The sequence below is a fragment of the Halichoeres trimaculatus genome, unplaced genomic scaffold, assembly GCF_033239565.1.
Source record: "Halichoeres trimaculatus isolate MK-OKI-2021-1 unplaced genomic scaffold, fHalTri1.1 fHalTri1_scaffold_14, whole genome shotgun sequence".
NCBI classification, from domain to species: Eukaryota; Metazoa; Chordata; class Actinopteri; order Labriformes; family Labridae; genus Halichoeres; species Halichoeres trimaculatus.
This window is the reverse complement of record NW_027437192.1, coordinates 2,260,011-2,282,423: the sequence shown is the minus strand read 5'-3', so window position 1 is coordinate 2,282,423 and position 22,413 is coordinate 2,260,011. Positions and strand designations below refer to the sequence as shown.

Here is a 22,413-nt window from a genome sequence, read left to right as displayed (position 1 = left end):
AAATATTTACATTATTGATCAGAAGACAGTTGACAAGGTCATTTCTTTAAGACTGTAACATCAGTTTATCTCCCAACACACCAGACAGACTCATGACTGCGCCTGTAACCTACAATAACCTTTCCGGCCACTGACACACACTAGGCTGAACTCGTCTTGACCTCTTGACCCCATGCGCTGGATGCGTCTCCCTCACTGAGGAGCATGAGAGGCTCAACATGACCACACAACCATCCTCTTGTCTTAACAGGTCAACCTGCTGTGTTTTGCACTGATTATGAGCCTCTGTAAGAGAGCACTAAGCCAAATCCTCCACCATCATCATGTTTTCATCCTTGCAGGGGGAGGGAGGGCTGACTACGAGGCAAAGTGGGGGGAGAAACACACACACACACATACACACACACACGGGGCCTAGCCGCCACATCTTTCATGCGAGGAAGCTGTGCCGCTAAACCGTCAGTAACCCTTTTTTTATTTGCATTAAAAAATATATTTAAAACGGTTATTTCGTGTCTGAACATGCGAGCAAGAGAGGCGTAGAACACCTTGTTCTGGACGGGTGTGTTCGGCTCTCAAGCGCTAATATTAGCATTAAGGCTAACTAGCATGCTAGCTCGGTTAGCTTCACGAAGTTACCTTGTTTTAACGAACAAACACGAGACAAAACGCGTTTGTAACAAAATTAAATGTTATGAATTAGCTTGCAATTGTGCTGTTTTAATAGTGTCGCCATTTTAAATCGAGGAAGGTAATCGAACGCTTGCCAACTAGCTGTACGTTAGCGTTAGCATGCTATATGACGCTAACGTTAGCTTCCAGGAACGGTTGGTTGTTGCCTTCTGTCTGGGCTCCATCTACAAACAAGGATGGGACATTCCCTTAATTTCTTGCAACGAATTTGACCTAAACAGTGTTAAGAATTTATTTATTAATTACTTGGATGTCAAAGTAGCGTCAGGAGACAGTCCTGGCATCAGTTGAGCTGCTGTCTGCTTTAAAAATGTTGACGTCCTGTAACTGCCAAAAAATGCCTGAAATACATTTTGTACATATCAAGATCTACAGAATCAGCTCGTTACCTCATAAACTGTAGGTTATAGTCGATAGGATGAGTATTTTTGTAATGTAAGGGTTTGTGCTCCACCATTATCTCATGACAGTCTTCCTGTGTTGGAATTTCAGACCCGTTTTTGGTTTCTCAAAACAACTCCGGCCCGGGCCTCAGTCCGCGGTCTAGAGTTTGACAGCGGGCTGTTTGACACAGAAGCACGCCGGTGTGTAGCTGCCAACCTGCCCCTGTACCCCATCCACCATCATGGGAGACAGCAGAGGTGAGAAAATAAAGGACGGATTTTATAAGCTGTACTCCAACATTTGCTGTATTTATTTACTGTATTCATATTTGAGAATCATCTTTGAATCCAAAAACCTTTTCATCACACACACTGTTCTGGACAAGCACATTTTAATAGAGATATAATAAGTAGTAATTAAAATATTATAGTCATCGATAGTCATAGATCCTTCAGACCCAAATCCTTCTGCTGCACATTCCTATGAGTAACCAAAGCCCTGCTCCCCCTTTTATTTCTAAATACACATTTATGAGACAGATTGCAAAATAAATCAGTGTCACAGAGAAAAGACTGTAGCTTCAGGCATTTTTCCAGAAGATTAAAAATAACAGTAGTAAGAGGAAAGCATGTTTAGAGTGGCTGTATGAACAAAGACACTGCAGGGAAGTCAACTCAAGTGTACAGAAGGTGAGACTTAAGACTGTTAATGAACCCCAGTATTGAATAGTACACATATTCTAATAAGAAAAGACATAGAGAAGATGCATGCATACATAAAACATCAAGCCAGTCCACCAGGGGCATAAAGCAGCTGCAGGCTTTTTTTGTGTGTGTGCAAAAGATAAAAGCCGGATATCAGCAATAAAAAAAAAAGCTTAACCGCAACTTCAACTCTTCCCTAAGTTGCTGAACATGTTAGTATTGATTCAATCAGTGTCAAACACCTACAGAGACTTGTGAGGAAAAATCTTCAATAGGAAATAGGTTAAGATGGAATATTACCATGATATAAGCAAATGCAGATGTAGAGCTGATCAGTTTTATGTTAGTGTGAGTACTTGTCTTCATGTGCTGCTGTGAGTGCATGCTTGGTTTGTTTTCAGTGTGTTGAGACAAGAAATATAGATTAGATCAGTTCACAACAAAGCACACAGCCCTAAGCGACGAAAATGCAGCACACAGGCAGCTGCAGAAATCTAAACACAGTTGACTGAATAAACAAATACGTAAAACAAGTAGCTTCTTAAAAATCTCAGCAAATGGGGGGATCAGTTTGTAAAAGGTTTACAGTTTTCCTCTTTCAACAGAATAGCTGAAATCAAAGCATCTCAAATAATCTTATCCAAAAAAAAATCCATCAGGACAAAAGAGAAAGGAGGTAAAAAGAGTTAGACAAGAATACGTTTCTCCATTTGATGCACACCAGTCAGAGCTAAAACACATATCAGTGTTTTCAGTGCAGTGTTGTAAGGCATCAAATTCGAGGATATTTCGAAAAGGTTTCATTCATAGCAGTGTTACAGCACACAATTTTAACTTTGCGCATGCGGCATGCATAAGAAGTAGTGAAAAATTGCATAATTTTATTGTCGTATATCATAGAAAATTGATCCCTGTAGGTATTAAGATGACTATGTGGATCCTTAAGTACCAAGTTCCTCACATTAAAACTAAAACACACAAAGGCAGGAACAAGAATATAAAAGAGTAGAACTTTATTGTCATTGTAACAAATACAACGAAATTAAAGTCACAGCAGCAATCATGAAAACAAAAGTGAAAAAGTGTATAGAAAGTGCAGAAAGCTCCATAAGAAAATAGATGCTGACAGCTTGTCCATCATTGTCCAGTCAGCCAGCCTCCACCTCCACAGGGTCCAGGACTGAGCTTCTTCAGCAGTCTGTTCAGTCTCTGTCTCCTGGATCCTGTCTGCTCACAGCAGGTGAAGCTCTTCACATGTGGGGTTGGTGTCTGCTGTTAGCTCTGTTAGCCATGTCTGTGAATAGCATGATGCTACTCTGCCTTCTGGTATTCCCTCTGTTGCTGGGTTAGCACAGCTAGCTTGTCCATCTTATTGGAGATAGATCTTACGTTCCCAATAACGATGGATGGAAGGACAGGTCGATGATGTCACTTCTTAGCTCACACCTGAGAACCAGCATGCCGTGGGGAAACATCTGGCCTAGCACCAGTTAGCATTGACATGCTACATGCTGCTAACAGCTGAGTTCACATGTAAACAATGCAGCCATGGTTACATGTAGGATCTCCAGACAAACACAGGAGAAAAAGTAGTAAAAATATCACTGAAGACACAAAAAGTTTGGTGTCCATGACCAACAAATGATCCAAACAAAGTAATGATCCACTCCAAATAAAGAGATGATGAAAAGGGACAAAAAAATTACAAGAAACGGACAAAGAAGACAGAGCTGCTGCAAAAGGCAGCCATAGCCAACAGGGCGGCGCTTAGCAACTTGACCTTGAGTTGTTGAGAAATTTTGGGGAAACTTTGGAGGAAAAATATATTTCCAATCTTTTTGGATATTTTCAAGTAGTTTCCCGTTAATAACTGAGCTAAAATATTTCAGTGTAAGTGTAAAAATTATCAGCATTATCATGCTGTCCTTAAATAAACACCTCTGCCACCACTGTTATTAAACTGTAGAAAACTAAAATATAGACAAGCGTTAATGTCTTTTTTTCTTGTAATAATTTCTCATTAGACTCAATATGAGCCACATTCTCCTGACAAGTTCAGAAAAACATCAGATTTCAAGCTGTAAAAGACAAAAATGATGCCTGAATTGTGTGTGATAAGATAGAAATCTGCCACGGGGGAATCAAAGATATAGTTTAACTTTCTTTTATTAAAATAGTTTCATTGCAAGAAACTAGACAAGTAACATCTTGCCCCATTTTTCTGAAATTTAATTTTTGTTTTTGTGGTGTAAATGTTCCCGTGTAGTACCAGTACTCATTAGCTCTTTGCATATCCTCCCTGTTGCTGTGTCTTTTAGATTCCCGCAGCCCAGACAGCTCGTCTGTGTCCTCCCCTCCATCGGGCCAGCGCTCTCCCCCCTTGGTCCCCTCAGCTGCAGCCTCCATGACCTCCCTGCCTCCCATCACCTCTGCTGGAGTCAACAGTCCCATCAGTAGTATTGGCTCCCCCTTTTCTGTCATTAGCTCTTCACTGGGCTCGCCATGCTTACCCGGCACGCCATCTGTGGGTTACGGGCCGATTAGCAGCCCGCAGGTCAGTTTGGATCAGACTTTTGGGCTTCCTTTAGCTTAAAAATGTTCAAAAGACTCAATTGATGAAAAAATGTCTCTTACAGGTACCTGTAAAGGATTTATTCAGTTACTGTTTCCTTTCCTTTGTTTTTACTTTGGTGTTTTTATGCCCAGTTTTCTCTGCTGTTATCCTTATTGAGAGTTAGAGGAGATGCAAAACAGTTTAAATAAGCACTAAAAAAAAGGAGAAATGCTCATCCTCAATGCATTCTTGTACTCTTTAGCCACGTTTCCACCAAGCAGTCCGGTTCGGTTCAGTACGGTTTGTCACGGTTTGGTACAGTTAAGCCTGATCCTGTTTGCGTTTCCACAGCAAACTGTGCCCTCTCGTGGTAGGCGGCATCTAAGCCGGATGGCGAAAGCCGCAGCTGTTAAACAATAGCGCGACGCCGTAGCAGCTTACCCTGCAATTCAATCCAACAAAGAAGAAAAACGTGACACAGTAAACAAAGAGCACAGATGAAGACATGCAGCATTTCGTCCTCTCTGTGATTTTCATGTAGCTCTTTGATACAAAGAACAATCAAGCTTTGTTTCAGAGAAGACTGTGTGCCGCCAGGAGAAATGCAGCTGCTGTCGGGATAAGTGACGATTCTTTTGACCAATCAACGGTCTGCAGTGTTGTAGCTCCAACTTCCGAGAGCGGATCGGTTCAGTCTGGCACCCATTGAAAAGGGTCCCAAAAAAGTAGGCTGGCTCGTCTTGGTTTTTAGGGATCTGTCCCAGGATTAGTCAGTGGAAACGGTGCAAAATGCCCACCGTACCGAGACGAACTGAACCGGTCTGCTTGGTGGAAACACGGCTTTTGTGTGTTTGAGGGCGTATTCAGACCTGGACTGTTTGGTCCACTTTAAACGGACCAGGGTTTGTTTCCCACGCTGGTGCGGACTTTTCATGCAGGTGTGAATAGACACAAACGAACCCTGGTGCGGACCAAACAACCGGACTGAGACCCACTTTTTGAGGTGGTCTCGGTCCGCTTCCAAATGAACTCTGGTGCGGTTCGTGGTTCTCCGGTGCAGGTCTGAATACAAACCAAGGTAGCAGGTAACTAACTGCAGGATACATGCGCCTTTTGGGCCTATAAAGCCACCGTAACCTAACCTAACAGCCACGCTGTTGCTAGCATGTTGTGGGTCAGGACACGCAGAGCATAGCGCCTCCTTGCTGCGATCATTGGTCTTCCTGTTCCTAAATTGTAAACGGTGTTGTTAAGCTGCTTTGAAGGAGCTGCTCTTGAAACTGAAAATGATTTAGCAGCTCTAATAAGAGCACAAACACACGTTTACCTACATTTCCAGGTCTGTACTCTGTGTGCCGCCTTTGTCAGTGCTGTCCAATGAGAGCACTGATCGTCACACACGTGGATGTGTTCACAGAATATAGTCCACTTGCAAAAAGTACAATCTGAATACGAACCACACCAAACAAAAAAAATAAAGTCCGGACCAAACAAGTGGACCAAAGGACTTTTCTGGTCTGAATACAGCCTTAAAGACAACATATTAATATTCTGAAATGTATCTTTTCTCTCTGGTACTTCCAGATCAACTCTACAGTGTCCATGTCAGGACTTCATGCAGTAAGCAGCTCTGATGATGTGAAACCTCCTCTGGGCCTGAAGCAGCTGTCAGCCCACAGCCCAGGGCCGATGCTTTCCCAGAAACGCCTCTGCTCCATCTGTGGAGACAGATCCTCCGGTGACCACACGTCTTAAACACTTCTTTCTTATTCTTAAAAACCTACCCTTCCTTGTCTTATTTCTTCTTCTCTTTCCCTCGTCCTCCTCTCAGGTAAGCACTATGGGGTCTACAGCTGTGAGGGCTGCAAAGGCTTCTTCAAGCGGACGGTGCGCAAAGACTTGACCTACACCTGCCGGGACAACAAAGACTGTATGGTGGATAAGAGGCAGAGGAACCGCTGCCAGTACTGCCGCTATCAGAAGTGCCTGGCCTGTGGCATGAAGAGAGAAGGTGAGAAAAGAGGGCTCCTCAGTTCCCTCTTTTTAAATGCCAATAACAACACTATTACCTGGACTTTGGTATCAGCTGGTACAGATACTGATCCCCTCTGATCCAACTGAAACTGAAACTTTCTCTATACCTTATATGAGACTCATCAACCAGGTGCCACCTTGTTTCATCAATCAGGGTGAGAGCTCAAAAGAAAAGTATGCACTGACTCCTTTTGAATCAAACATAGTGGAAGAAGGTTTGGAAGGGTTTCTACTTTCAGACGCAGTATTATCTGACACATCTGTCTCCCTCATCCCTCTGTCATTTCATCTTTGAGTAACTCTACTTTCTAGCTTTTGTAAATCCTTTGTCTGTAATTCTCTACCGTTTCCTCTCCCCTACTCAAACTCTTTGGTCTTCAATCCTCCTAAATCCCCCTGCATCTCTGCGTCTCTTCCTCTTCTTTCTTGTCCTTAATTGTTTTCCTCTGCTCTCCTGTCTTTCCATATTTTCCTGGCAGCTGTTCAAGAAGAGCGGCAGAGGAACAGGGAGCGGGATGGCGAGGTGGAGTCGACCAGCGCGGTGAACGAGGAGATGCCCGTGGAGAAGATTTTAGAAGCTGAGATGGCCGTGGAGCAGAAGACGGAGCTTCATGCTGATGGAAGCTCAGGCGGCAGCTCTGTGAGTAGTCTGGATCGGGGATTTGGGGGGATTTAGGATCTGTCATCAGAATTGCCAAATTCTTCCTACCTGAGGGGCTCATTGAGCTTATACAGGTCCTTCTCAAAAAATTAGCATATTGTGATAAAGTTCATTATTTTCTGTAATGTACTGATAAACATTAGATTTTCATATATTTTAGATTCATTACACACAACTGAAGTAGTTCAAGCCTTTTATTGTTTTCATGTTGATGATTTTGGCAAAAAAGTAAAGAAAAACCGAAAATCCCTGTCTCAAAAAATTAGCATATTTCATCCGACCAATAAAAGAAAAGTGTTTTTAATACAAAAAAAGTCAACCTTCAAATAATTTTGTTCAGTTGCACTCAATACTTGGTCGGGAATCCTTTTACAGAAACGACTGCTTCAATGCGGCGTGGCATGGAGGCAATCAGCCCGTGGCACTGCTGAGGTGTTATGGAGGCCCAGGAAGCTTCGATAGCAGCCTTAAGCTCATCCACAGCGTTGGATCTGGTGACTCTCAACCTCCTCTTCAAGATATCCCACAGATTCTCAATGGGGTTCAGGTCAGGAGAGTTGGCAGGCCAGTTGAGCACAGTAATACCATGGTCAGTAAACCATTTACCAGTGGTCTTGGCACTGTGAACAGGTGCCAGGTCGTACTGAAAAATGAAATCTTCATCTCCATAAAGCTTTTCAGCAGATGGAAGCATGAAGTGCTCCAAAATCTCCTGCAGCTAGCTGCATTGACCCTGCCCTTGATAAAACACAGTGGACCACCACCAGCAGCTGACATGGCACCCCAGACCATCACTGACTGTGGGTACTTGACACTGGACTTCAGGCATTTTGGCATTTCTTTCTCCCCAGTCTTCCTCCAGACTCTGGCACCTTGATTTCCAAATGACATGCAAAATTTGCTTTCATCTGAAAAAAGTACTTTGGACTACTGAGCAACAGTCCAGTCCTGCTTCTCTGTAGCCCAGGTCAAGCGCTTCTCCCACTGTTTCTGGCTTAAAAAGTGGCTTCACCTGGGGAATGGGGCACCTGTAGCCCATTTCCTGCACACGCCTGTGCACGGTGGCTCTGGATGTTTCTACTCCAGACTCAGTCCACCGTTTCCGCAGGTCCCCCAAGGTCTGGAATCGGCCCTTCTCCACAATCTTCCTCAGGGTCCGGTCACCTTTTTCTGGTTGTGCAGCGTTTTCTGACACACTTTTTCCTTCCCACTGAGGTGCCTTGATACAGCACTCTGGGAACAGCCTATTTGCTCAGAAATTTCTTTCTGTGTCTTTCCCTCTTGCTTGAGGGTGTCAATGATGGCCTTCTGGACAGTAGTCAGGTCGGCAGTCTTACCCATGATTGCGGTTTTGAGAAATGAACCAGGCTGGGAGTTTTTAAAAGCTTCAGGAATCTTTAGCAGGTGTTTAGAGTTAATTTGTTGATACGGATGATTAGGTTAATAGTTTATTTAGAGTAACTTTTCACGATATGCTAATTTTTTGAGATAGGGATTTTTGTTTTTTCATTACTTTTTTTGTCAAAATCATCAATATTAAAACAATAAAAGGCTTGAACTACTTCAGTTGTGTGTAATGAATCTTAAATATATGAAAGTCTAATGTTTATCAGTACATTACAGAAAATAATGAACTTTATCACAATATGCTAATTTTTTGAGAAGGACCTGTATGTTTCTGTTTCCTGACCTGCTGGTGTGAGGAGTCTTGTGTCTGAATATTTAACCCTCTGAATCTGCTCCCCTAGCCCAATGACCCCGTCACCAACATCTGTCAGGCAGCAGACAAGCAGCTCTTCACCCTGGTGGAGTGGGCAAAGAGGATCCCTCACTTCTCTGAGCTGGCCCTGGATGACCAGGTCATCCTGCTACGTGCAGGTAAGTCTTCACGAGAAGGTGTGATGGATCAGAAGTGGGTGATTGGCTTAAAAGATCTGCAGTTTGGATTAAACGTTCTCCGCACAGAGACTTTGAAACAGTAGCTCTTATATTCCTGAAAGCAATAATTTCAAGGCTGACAGATTTCAGGTGTAACCTGCATGTTTTTATTACTTTTTAAAACTTCTTGACCTCAGACATTATCACATCATCATGAAAGAATCAAAAGAGCTTAAAAAAGGAGGATATTGATCAAAAAGAGAAACTACCCATTGTTTTCTGGAGTGTTAGAAGAGACCTGTTTTTCTTAGAGTTGTTAGGTTCCTAGGCGCAAAACAACAACAACATAACTTTGTAGAGTGAGGGCCAGCAAAATTCTTCATCAAGTTTGAGAATTAGGGCTGTCATTTTAACGCGCTAATTAGATTAACTAATTACAACTCAAATTAATGCGTCATAAAAACAATCTTTTAAGACCAAAACTACCTAAGAAAAAGGTGGACTCTCTTCTTTTATGTCTCTCTTTCTGTTTTTGTTCCAAAAAGCAGAAAAAACATACTGTTTCTGGTCTGTTTGTTTATCTCTCCATCCTCCTCTCCATGATCTGTCGTTTTTTCTCATGATGGCGCCGCTCTTTCTCTCTGAACTACCCTGACACATCCTCAGTTGGAGCATGAGCTGGCTGAACTTTTCTGGCCTGCACCGTCTCTCTATGTCTCTGTCGTCTCACATCTTCTCCTCATATCCGTGCTGAGCTCTCATCCAAAGAGCACACCGCTCTCACCCACAGTAGTTGAGGAGCATGATTTTGATCGACAAGCTTGGCCAGACCCCGCCTCCCCCTGCTGAAAAACATAATTAACTTCTAAAGACACAGTAAACGGTTGCAATTGAATTGATATCTTTAGACGTGATGTGGCAGTGGCACGGGGAAGTCAACAAAAACACATTTATTTAGCTTATGTAAAAAAATGATTTTAATATCATCGAAGCTGCTATATCCTGAAGTATCATTGAAGGATATAAAATTTTCAAGACTTCCTGACATAGGTTTCATTCAAACACCAATAAAATATGGATTTACAAATCTTCTCTTCTTTGTGTATTTATTTGATTAGTCATGCACTACAATTTTGTAAACTCCTAGAATTCAAATTCTTTATTTGGGGACTTCAAGCAGATATGAGATTAGAATGTGATTAATTAGATTAATTGATTAAAAATCCTGTAAATAATTAGATTATTTTTTAATCCCATTACAACACTAATAACAGTATTTTTTTAAAGTGCAGTTCTTGAATAATAAGACATTTTAATTCTCGTCTTCAACAGGCTGGAATGAACTCCTGATTGCATCGTTCTCTCATCGCTCCATCTCGGTGAAGGATGGGATCCTACTGGCCACCGGGCTGCACGTCCACAGAAACAGTGCTCACAGTGCCGGCGTTGGAGCCATCTTTGACAGGTAATGCAACAAGTGCACATCCGGCTTATCCCACATTTTGAATCCTGCTGCGTTAAAAAGTGCAATATACTTCTTTCTACATCACTTTGAAATCTGAAGCGTGTAGGATCCCAGCTGAGTTGATTAGGGACCACCTACTCTCAGCTTAGAATATCTCAACCCTCTCGAGGCTGGGTTTGAAATCCACAGCCCTGAGAAGAAATATCTCCTTTAGCTCTCTGACGGTTTAATAATCACAGTTACTGAAGGTCAGCAGTGATTTGGATTTAAAAAAAACCTGCATCTTCATCTTTTATCTGGCTGCAGCTGCTGTGTTCTGTGTTGGCTGTGATTGTCTGAGAGATGTCGCTTCTGTAGCATCGCCTGTAGGGTGACAGCGCATGCTGCGGGGCCTGGTGACTAACCTAAACATGCATGCTCACACAAATACACACCTAGAGGCAAAGCACATATAGATAACACAGTAACGGCTGGCTAATGTCTACAAATACTAACACATGATGAGAATATCCCTCAAGGTACTTTAAAACAGTTTTAAAGGTAGTTACATCCCATTATTGTGCAGAACATTGTAGAGGTCTTTTGTGTGTACTCTGAGGTTCAACCGCTTGTTTATCAGCCAATCATATGGCAGCAGCTCTGCAGCTTTAAGTCATGTAAACATGGGGAAGATGAGCTGCTGAAGTTCAAACTGAGCATCAGCGTGGAGATGAAAGGAGGTTTAGGGGACCCTGAATGTGGCATGGTTGTTGGTCTGAGTGTTTGATGATGTGCTGGTCTGGAACTAAGATTTTGACCCACAACCATCTCACAGACTCACCAAAACTGGACCAAAGAAGATTGGAAAAACGTTGCCCGGTCTTATGAGTCTGGATTTCTGCTCCACATTCAGATGGTAGGGTCAGAATTTGGCGTCAACAACATGAAAGCATGGATCCATCTTGCCGTGGATCAACGCTTCAGCAGCTGCTGGTGTAATGGTGTGGGGGATATTTTCTTGGCTATCTTTGGACCCCTTAGTACCAACTGAGCCTGGTTTAAAGTCCTACCTACATCCTGTTACTGACCATGTCCATCCCTTTATGAGCACAGTGTACCCATCTTCTGGTGGAGACTTCTAGTAGGATAACCCTGCATGTCATAAATCATCTCAACCTGGTTTCTTGAACATGACCACGAGTTCCTTAGACTCCAACGGCCTCAACAGTCCCCAGATCTCAGTCCAGACGAGCTCCTTTGGGATGTGTCGCCTGCAAATCTGCAGCAACTATGTGAAATCTGTGAGACCAGGAAAGGGGTCCAACTTGATACTAGCAGGGTGTTTATGATAGAGTTGTGACACCTATGGCCTCTACAGCCGCCTGCATAGCTACATTAACCATCAACTGTCGTTCAGGGAAGGAAGTAACAGTCTTTTGACACATTGCTCAAAGAAACAAGAATCATTTCCTGTTGTTTCATTCTTGGTAGCTCTGACTAAACAGACGGAGGAAGCTGCTCGATGTTGCAGTAGCCTGATGAGTTTTCTGTGAATTTCACTTTAAGTGAATGATGGTGGAGATTTAGGGCCTGCAACTCGTTTCTTAAAGCAGAGATAGGAGCTCAACATTGTGGCCAACTTGGGTCTTGGCGGTGAAACGGCTGTCCACAAGTATCAGACAGGCTTTAAACTCTGCTTGGTTGATGTAATAATGGGATGTTATTGCTGAATTAGAAGTTATGTGAATTTTCCGCTGCTTTCAGCTGTTCTTGTATCATCTGAAAATATTTATCTTACATCTAATAATAATTCAAACCCCCAACATCTTCACAATGTGTCAATTCACTGTTAATTACACAGTAATTACATTGTAATAAAGGGTTCATCATGCTTCTAAATCTAGCTGAGTCCAAGGCTAACTGGGCTCACGGCTAATGGCTCAATGATTTTTTTTTTTTCTGATACTTTTTAATTTCCTCATGGCACTGCTCTCCTTTAGCAGCAGGCTTGTGTTTCAGCTTTGCACCAGCGCCTTTTTGAAGCAACTTAATCATATTTAATCAAGGAGGGTCTAATAATGAAAACATCACAATCAATGATTCAGAAGTCGAGGTGAGATTTTGAATAGAGGCCCTGAAGTGCGAAACATTAAGACTTTTAACAAAACAGTGTATTAAAACTAAAAAAATAGCAGCCCTACAGGATGAGTTAGCACTTTTTTTGTCTAAACCTACACACAACAAACAGTCAGCAACCTTTAAAAGCTGCGCACAGCAAAAGCTAAAAACCCTTTGCAATTTTTTCCTTTTGTATAGATCTTTGTTTCCTCGTTCCTTGTAGAGCATCTTTGAGTACTTTTAAAAGCCCCCTAAAAATGTGATTTATTTATTTTATTATTATTTAAACTCAATAAGGTGGCCATTCAGTAGACTTTAAGAGTGACAAATTCCGCTATTGTTTAATTTTTCTGAAATTGTGTTTTTGTGTTCATGTTATAAACATGGCTATGAAGTAATACTCCGTTTCCACCAAGTGGTTCAGTTTGGTTCATCTCAGTACTTGACCTGTACCGTACCATCCTGTACTATCCCGTTCCGTCTTGTACTGTTATGTTCCGTCCTGTACTCTCGAACTGTTTTGTACTGTCCCATCCTGTATGGTTCCATCCTATATCCTATCGTGCCATCTCATACTGTACCGTTCCATGCCGTACTGTAAAGTCCCGTACCGTCCTGTACCGTCCTGTACTGTCTCATTTCCTATGGTTCCGTCCTGTATGGTAACGTACCATCTTATACTGTACAGTACCATACCGTACTATGAAGTCTCGTGCCATACTGTACCGTACTGTACAGTCCCCTACGTCCCCTACTGTCCTGTACTGTCCCGTACTGTATTTTACTGTCCTATAAACATACTGTATTGCACTGTCCAATCTCGTATGGTTCCGTCCCGTATCATACCATACGGTCCCAAATCCTACAGTCCTGTATTGTACCCTCCTGTACCGTACCATCCTGTACTGTTATGTTCCATACTGTACTCTTGTACTGTTTTGTACTGTCCTATCCTGTGTGGTTCTGTCCGGTATCGTATCGTGCCATCTCATACTGTACCGTTCCGCGCCGTACTGTAAAGTCCCGTACCACACCGTACCGTTATGTACTGTACCATCCTGTACTGTCCCATTCCCTATGATATTGTCCTGTATTGTCTCGTACCATCTTATACTGTACGGTACCATACTGTACCGTACCATACGGTACCATCCCCTACTGTCCCGTACTGTATTGTACTGTCCCATCCCCTATGGTTCCGTCCCGTATCATATCGTACTGTACCATACCATACCGCCCTGTACCGTACCGTCCTGTACTGTACCGTCCTGTACTGTACATAGCTGATGCGGCTATTAGCATCCGGCTTACACGCCGTCGACCAAGAACAGTTGGCTGTGAAAACACAAATAGGATCAGGCTTTGTAGATCCAAACTGTAACAAACTGTACTGATCCATACCGGACCGCTTGGTGGAAATGAGTCTCTTTGAGAAAAGGCTGAAACAAGGGTTTTTAAAACACCAGTGGGAGAAAAAAAAGATAACATCTGAAAGCTTCTATGGATACACCAGAGGGACAGTATAAAGACAAAAAAAGCACGCTACTCCTTGTTTGGCTGTGTGTACATTGGTTTTCTTAAAAGTTGTGTTTCGCACTTTCAGCCACAGTCAGGTAAAACTTGCAAGAGTTTATTAGAGATTAAAAATACAAAATCACAAAATGAAGCATACCTGTAGTCCAGGCATGATGTGGACACTTTGATTCAAGCAGTTTTTAACTCTGCAGTTTCCCGATGTGAAATCATATGAATCATACAATGTAACTGTGTAATAACACTGTAATAACACATTGTGATTGAATACACAGGGCGCACAATGCCGAGGTTGGGGCCATATTTGACAGGTAACTACTCCACTACACAAACACCTTTCTGAAACCCCTCCTCTTGAACTTTTACACCAACACAGCGCTACAGCTTTACACTCGCTTTACCGCAGGTTTCACAGCTTTGCAATACATTCAACAGTGTTAAACACGTCAGTGTTGCAGCATTTAAGCAACCAATCAAATGGTTAAGGATAGCACAGCATTTTGGCTTTGAATTGGGTGCTGTTCGGCTTTGGCTGCTTGATCGATCACCTGCAGAACATCTGTTATCTTTAGCACGTTGAGGACGCCTTGTCTTGCCAAATCGTGGTAAACAACTCAAGATGTGTGGGTTGGTTTTGTGTCACCAGCTTCCTTAAGGTAATTTATGGTCTTATGTGTTTGTACGTCTAGTTCAGTGTTATACACAGTCAAAATAGTTTGCTTATCGAGTAGTTTTATCCTCGTTATTCCACCTCGACGGGACTCTTTGCCTGCCTGACCCCTGATCCACACACTCTTCTGTTCTGAAAGTCATCGACATGGAATCTAATGCCACAAATAAAAACCAGAATCCACCTCAGGCAGGACTTAGCATCTCCTGGTTTGCCCCCAAAACCAGTTTTAACTTGTGTTTTCTTCCCAGCAGAAGCAGCAGTTCAGGACAGAAAGTTTCAACACTGAGAAGTTTCTTTGATTAAAGATGTGATCATGAAGTCTGGCCCCTCTCTGTTCTTACCCTGTCTCTTCCCTCTCTTCTTTTTTTATCTCCACATTCTATCATCCATCCTTCCTTCCTCTTCTTTCCTCCTCTTCTTTCCTCTCCTCTCTGCAGGGTTTTGACGGAGCTCGTTAGCAAAATGAGAGACATGCAAATGGACAAGACAGAGCTGGGCTGCCTTCGAGCCATTATCCTCTTCAACCCAGGTAAGCAAACATACGAGAGGAGGAATGGGGTCATTAAATGGAGAAAGTAAAGCGAAATGACATCTGAATGTTCTGTTCTGTTCTGTGTCGTAAAGATGCCAAGGGTCTGTCCAACCCCAGCGAAGTGGAGCTCCTGAGAGAGAGGGTGTACGCTTCCCTCGAGTCGTACTGCAAACAGAAGTATCCGGATCAGCAGGGCAGGTAGGCACAGAACGTCGTTGCACGTGGATTTTCTATGCAGTACCATAACACCTTTTCTTTTTCTCTTTAAGAAGGCCTTTGAATTTTCTAACTCGCCGTAATGACTGAGGAGCTACGGCAGTTCAAATAGCACCTGTAAAATTAAAACACCATCGCAATTCTCTTTGGGAAATTTTGTCCCGATCTCCTTCTTACGATCAAAGCCAGCAGAAGCATGATTGATAGCTATGACGCCGTCTATGAGTTTTCTTTGAGCAGCTACAGGGCGCTCCGCGGTCACGTGACCTAAGCTGTGTCTCTGATTGGAAATTAACGATCCTCATAACTTCTAAACCGCAGAGATAGGAAAAAAATCACTCACCGTACAGTGTGTGCTGATAGTGACATATGCTTTTTTGTGGCTGTAAAAGTCGGTTTTTATGGCTTCATTTTTACTAACTGTATGTTGCCCCTTGGTCTGATGTCTGCAAATGACTTGGTGTGTGATTTTCCTGTGCTGTGGATTCTCTTAAGAGTGACTTTGTCCAATCCGAGCTGCTCAGGAGGCCTCCAATCGAGAGATTGTAGATACTGAACGAGTTTAACATTTGCGACCGAGTAATAGTGGGGGTGTTAGAGAGCTGTGTCCAACCAAAATGACTTCACATCAGTCAGAAAGTCTCTAAAGTTGTAGCAGTGATCTCTGTGTTGTCTCACTGAGCTGACTCTGATGAGATCGCGCTTTGTGTAAATAGATGTTTCACAATGACGTAGGTGAGCCATGCGCGTGTGTGACACCTGTTAATATTTCATACTGGAGTAGTGTACAGCGTGTAATGTCACATGTACAGGAAGTAAGAAATCTGTGATACTCGTGACGACTTTACTCACCTCCAGCTACCACTGTTAGTGGTACAGCCTATATTCCTGCTGTCTCAACGACTTTTTCTATAATCGTTTTCCTTGTTCGTGTGTTTTTTCTGTTTGAAGGGGCTGTGAGGAGTTTGAAAGTGATCTTGAAAAAAGCTCCCTTCTAGATATATGCCTGATTGTAATCCAAACTTTGAACATTAAATATTAAAGCTTACAGGTTATTTTTTTTAAATTGCTACTCCTTAGCTTCCAGTTCGGGTTGTCCATGACCGGATAGAGCTACGGCAAGTCTAGGTCTCGGTGACACCACCATGCCAGGTTTCTGTGATTAATTTTGTAGTGATGGTGGACACTGGAGCCTAACTGTCAGACAGAAAAAGGACAGAAGAGCAGAAGAAAGATAAACAGGAGAGAGATAGAGCACGAGCTAAAGGCTAAAATGGCTAAACTGTTTGTGCTAATGTTGATTCTAACCCAGTCAGCAGTTATTCTGCAGTGGTCTGGTCAAACTTGAGAATCTATTAATAAAATGAAGAGTGAGGTTACGTTAGCTCTGATTGGTCGATGACTGGCAGGACATGACCAGGATTCACTTACACATTACAGACATGTCTTAGAGCACCGGGCTGCTAGCTGCGCTAACATATAGCCAGCTGCTACAACGTTTGCTTGATGTCACGTTTCAAACCATAGCGCTACGTAACTGATAAATACATTACCTTGTCGCGTCATATTCAGTAAAAAGTTGTCTTGAACGAAGAAAATTTGTTTCAATCTAATCTCCATGTAATTCCAAAACAAATACAATTCTTGCTCAAAGTCATTTTCGACAGTGTGTGGAGACTCCGGGCCACAAGGTGGTGAGGGAGTGCAATCAAAACAGATCCTCCTCAGAATCTTTAAGAGGCCGAAATCAACTGCCACTGCTTTTAACCGTTTGTCCGCCATGTTTGAGAGAGAGAACTTGTGCGATCTGTTTTTTGTTATCATTGAGTTTGTGCTCTCTAAATGTGTGATGGTTTAAAGACACAAGTGGATGATGCTGAAGGCAGAAACTTAAGAGCTCATTTAACTGAAACCCTTCATGAACTACTTCCAGATCATTCTAATGTTAATCTCACAGTTTCCTTCCTTATTTATCCTCTGATTTCTCACTTCGCTCTTCTTCTTCTCTCCGTCCTCCAGGTTTGCGAAGCTCCTCCTCCGGCTCCCAGCACTGCGCTCCATCGGGCTGAAGTGCCTGGAGCACCTGTTCTTCTTCAAACTGATTGGAGACACGCCTATTGACACCTTCCTGATGGAGATGCTGGAGGCGCCTCACCAGCTCACCTAGAAGGGGGGCAGGTTCGGACCTGGTGCAGACCAGGGTTACCAACACGTTACCCCATGTTGGGTCATCGGCTCGTGTCACTGAGCCGCACTTAACTGCAGCACCCGCTGGTTTCAATGCACCGGCTGTCACACAACACACACACAGACACACATTCTCTGTCACTGGCTAATTAATCCACACACACAAACACACACACACAGATATTTGCTTGAATTTACATGAAACACATCTAACACACAAAGACATAGCTCTGACTGAAAACACACATGAATTATCACCATCTTCTCCATATTTTCCAGCACGGGGGTTCTGACTCATGGATTACATCCCTTCTTAATCTGCAGCTCATGTCTTAATTTGAAGTTATCTCCTCGTCATCTCACAGCGGGTTTTTGCTTCTGCGTAACTGATAAACTTCCTGTTTCACCTGCGCTAGCTAGCTGCTAGCTGCACCTCTGTATATTTTATCCATCAGTAGTCTGTTAGTTGTTCATGTATGGTTTTAGCTTGAAATCAGGTGCGTAGCATTTCAATCAAATGTCCTCATATATATATATGAAAAAAAAGAAAAAAAACACGTCTTTTAGGACGGGAGGTGCTCTTTTCACACCTTCCCTGTGAGTTCATCAAATCTCGCAAACCTTGAAACGTTTTCTGCTTTCTTCAAATATCCATGCTGAAACTTGTTTGAGTTTCTATTTTTGAAGTACTGTACTCATGAAATGAGAGCTTTTTCCAAGGCATTGAAATCCAGGAAAAGGGGGAGTGGGAGGACTTTGTCGGACAGACAAACCTCGTCCCTCCCGCCACGATGCGCACAGCGGGCTTTGTAAAGCAAGAAGAATGACTTGAATTTATTTTTGATTTTTTTCATTTTCTCTACTTTTTGGCAGCAGGTTGGCATTTTAAACAGCTTGAGGCTCAAAGAACGAAACGCTTCATGCAAAACAAAAAAAGGTATTTGTTAGTCTTTCCTTTGCCCCCCTCTCCTGGTGGTCATTAATGCACTTTTGTGAGTTGTAACTGTGTAAATGTTGCTGTTTCCTAGAAATGACCATCACTTTTCAGACACCTAAGATGACCTTGAGGGTACTAAGTGTAGGATTATCTCATTATAAAGAAACGATTGGAGGAACCGTTTAGAGAATGGTTACAGCGTCAGGCGGGAGGCGGCTACATTAGCATCTCCCTGTGCAACTGAGAGTCCCTGAAAATGTTGTTTTCTTACAGAAATCTCTTCTGTAGTGTCTTTTAGACTCTGGTGCAAAACATCAAAACGAATGCTCTTAAAGTGACGGAGGTGCTGCGTAGATTTTAAAATGAAATGAGCCGTATTCCTGCAACTTGTGGATAAATTTGTTATCTCGATTTGCGAACAGTCGCGTGGTTTAAATGCAATAAAGAAAGAAGTCAGTGTTATATAATGGGAATCCTACACCTGCTACCTGCAGCTTTGGAAACGTTACTCATCGTGTATCAGTTTAATGCTTGCCACTTTTGTACAGTAGATGTAAATAATTAAAAGAAAAACACAGGAGAAACAAAACGTCTGTTCACACTCGTGAAGTGAAAAAGCTCGATTCGATGCCGTCATCAGACCAGGGCCAGACACACCTCGCAGCTGCTTTCGCGCCAGCGCTTCGCCGTGTTTGGTGATCGATTGGCTGATTGATTTCTCTGAAAACGGCGCTTGACTTTTACTGTGATTGGAATCAAATCGAAGCATGGCAGCGAAAGGCCAAACGCAGCTACCGCGTCATCAGGAGATAAACCGTAAACTATGAATGCACACGCTCAAAAATGAGCAATACTGGGGTACACAAAGATTTATTAGTTTTGTTACAGAAGTGTTTCAAATAGTTGCTATATTTAGCATTCTTCTCACACTTTGCCGGGTCATCTTACAGGGAAGAGGTCCAGATGTCCTCTACCAGGTGCTAAATAACTAACACGGACTTTAAGCTGAACACTTGCACATGTTCATCAATGCAAACACAGTATGCAAGTCCACAGACAAATCAGTAAGCTAGCTCCACTTTCCAACAGGTCTGCTTTGGTTTTTTTGTTTTTTGACCCCGAGTTTTATTGCAAACCCCAAACAATGGAAACAAACACCAGCTAAGTTCTTGCACATTTTCCGCCGTTGTATCCCCTCAGAGCAGCCCGTGTCTTTTTGTACGTCGACGGCAGTTTGCTGAAGCAATGAAAGTAGCTGCTACTTAACCAGAATGAGCAATGAGCTTCCTGCCTTGCAGATAGTCCAAATAAGTCTTCTCAGAGAGGATCCTCGGCCTCCTCCATGTGATGTGGACTCAGAGGCCCGCAGTACAGTGACCTGTGAGACAGGTGTGTTTGTTCAGCGTGTCAGCAAGTTGTTCGAAAGCCAAATCAACAAAGTCATCTTCCGGTTGTTTAACGCAAGAAAAGTCAGACCATCATGCACCGCTCCTCGTTCCTTTTAGCGTGAGGAAGGTGGTGCTACGCTAGCTTCTTCCGTGCTTGTTTTGATTTCTGTTTGAGAGGCGTGTGCTTTGGTGAACAATCCCAGCTTTCTCTTCTCAAGCTTCCCCCTTTTTTTGAATGTGTTAGCCTGCTGCTACTGCTTCTCATTTATCGCCGAGGATGGGAATAAATACGCGATCCGCCAAGCGCTGGAGGATCTACTAGCTGTTATGAAAAGAAACTGTAAAGAAAAAAAATAAATATGCAACTTGTATACAGTATTCATATTGTGATTACATTGTTAAACAAAGTCATGCAATATGTGCATTTTGTTACTGGTATTTTACTCGTTTAGCCTCGTCTGTTACAAAGGTTGATATGGATTGGCGGTGAAATAATCTGGTATTCCCATCTCTCTGTCTGGTTTAAGTTTGGCTTTGAGCTCAGGCTGTTTAGACGATGATACACAGCCCTGTGTGTGAAACCACTCAAGCAGCTGGTGGCTCGGTGTTTCAGTTTTTAGTACTTGTAATCGGGTGTGTGTGAAGCTGAAGCTTTGGCTGTGATGTGCTGAATGGTTTTATAAGCGAAATGATGAAACTCTGGAGGGGTGACTTACCAGTTTGTTGGCCTGATGCTTTATTAACTCAGCCCTCCTTTTGCTTTCTTTGCTTTGCATCGTCTCCACTGCTTCCCTCACACACACACACACACACACGCGTGGGCTTTGCGTTTGACTTGTAAAATAAACTTCTGAATCTTGGACTGTTTAAAGGATGTGAAGCTTTTTCGTGAGCTGTAAGGAAGGGATTCGGTGCCGTGTGTCCCTCTTTGCTTACTTTACTTGACGGCAGAGCAGCGACAATCTGCAGCGGCCACCAGGGGGAGACTGCTAGATTGCATCGCACTGCCCACAAATGTTTGTCGTTGCAACCGTGTGCACTCAAGGCAGACGCATGCTGTGACCTTTTGACTGTGTAGCAGTATTGTTGTCGCCATCTTTGTTACATTTTGGAATTACTCGCTTTTTAAAGACATAAATGCTTTTTTTGAGAAATGGATCACAGGCTGTGACTGAAGAGTTGATCCGAGGCCCATCCCGTCACGATCGATGCGGCAGTGCGTGCTATGCAGCCTGAAAACACCAACGTCACCGGTTTATTTATCACTGCCAAGCTGTTTACGGACGTGGCCGTGTGGATGCAGGGCCACTCAGCGCTTGATTTTTCATGTATGTTGTGATTGGAGCGTGTGCACTAACCTGGGCCTGTGTAGTGCATACTAAAGAGGCGCCCTAAGAAGAGTGGAATGACAGCTCGCGTGGAGAGGCGAGGACCCGAGTGTGAGTGTGTGTGGTCCCCTCTGGGTGCTCAAGCTGTGCATTGGTGCTTTCTACAGGGTCCTAAAAACGTTGGTTTCTGAGACGGCGGGACATGCATACGTTAAAAAAAAAAAAAAGCAAACAAGGATGATTTAGCAGAGTTAGCTTAGCCTAGCTCTGCTCCTGCTCTTCTTCTCCTACATTTGTTGGTTTTTCTGTCTCGGGTCGACTGCAAACTCCTGTTAAGATCATGAACTCAGACTCTAATCTTAGTCACACAGTGACAAAACCTCTTGAATCCACAAGTCTGGTTTGCAGGAGACCCTCCAGACAGAGGGGGCGGTTTTAGCGTTTGAGGTCGAAGAGCAGAGACGTTAAGATCTTGGATCTTTTGGATTTCGTTGATCAAGAATAAAAACAAAACCTATTTTACAGTAGATCTAGAATCTTCCTTAATTGTTTACTCTTCACATAAAGAATTCACACTGTTTCTTTCTTTGTCTTCTTTCCTGTCTTTCTCTGATTATGCTATACATCTTTTGTTTATTACAAAGTATTAAACAAATACGAAAACTATAAAATCAGAATGGAACCTGTCACTCTTTAAAGTCTTTCTCTTGTGTCTGTTCTTCGTCCTGTTTGTATCATATTCCATCGTACACGTGGAGTCGATTGTGTGCTTCGGGGATTGAAAGAAGAAAAAAATATGAATAATTTTTCAGTCATTAATTCTGAATCTTGTTTCTGTTTGTTGTATCATGTCCGAGTAAAGGTTTTAATACTGTAAGTGAAGTGTTTGCCTTTTGTTACTCTACAGAGTGTTTCACTGTTCAAGAAAATGTCAAATGTCAAGAAGTAGATGAGCGTAAACTCCTGAGAAAATTCATAAGACTGGTTGAAAATCACAAGAATTCATATTAGGCACGAGTGGATTTTAAATAGAGCATGTGTTTCGAACGTTGTTTCAAGACGGCTTCATGGAGGACACCCACTGTCTGGAGATGACGTACACTTTTGGAAACTTCCCTCACCATCCGTCTGCAGATGCCCTCACTGGGG

The 22,413-nt window shown here is 42.9% G+C and overlaps 1 protein-coding gene across 2 annotated transcripts; it reads left to right on the top strand.

The window, feature by feature from the left end:
* Positions 1-345: 345 nt before the first annotated feature.
* Positions 346-17,786, top strand: rxrba (retinoid x receptor, beta a). 2 transcript variants are annotated; one of them, XM_074686482.1, is made up of 12 exons: positions 346-458; positions 1,186-1,334; positions 4,100-4,335; positions 5,920-6,073; positions 6,167-6,346; positions 6,849-7,009; positions 8,779-8,908; positions 10,241-10,373; positions 14,279-14,314; positions 15,114-15,205; positions 15,301-15,406; positions 17,444-17,786. In XM_074686482.1, the coding sequence occupies exons 2-12, from the start codon at positions 1,319-1,321 to the stop codon at positions 17,589-17,591; spliced, it is 1,392 nt and encodes a 463-aa protein (XP_074542583.1). In that variant the 5' UTR covers positions 346-458; positions 1,186-1,318; the 3' UTR covers positions 17,592-17,786. The 2 variants fall into 2 exon arrangements, with proteins under 2 accessions (XP_074542583.1, XP_074542584.1); XM_074686483.1 differs by lacking the exon at positions 14,279-14,314.
* Positions 17,787-22,413: the final 4,627 nt, after the last annotated feature.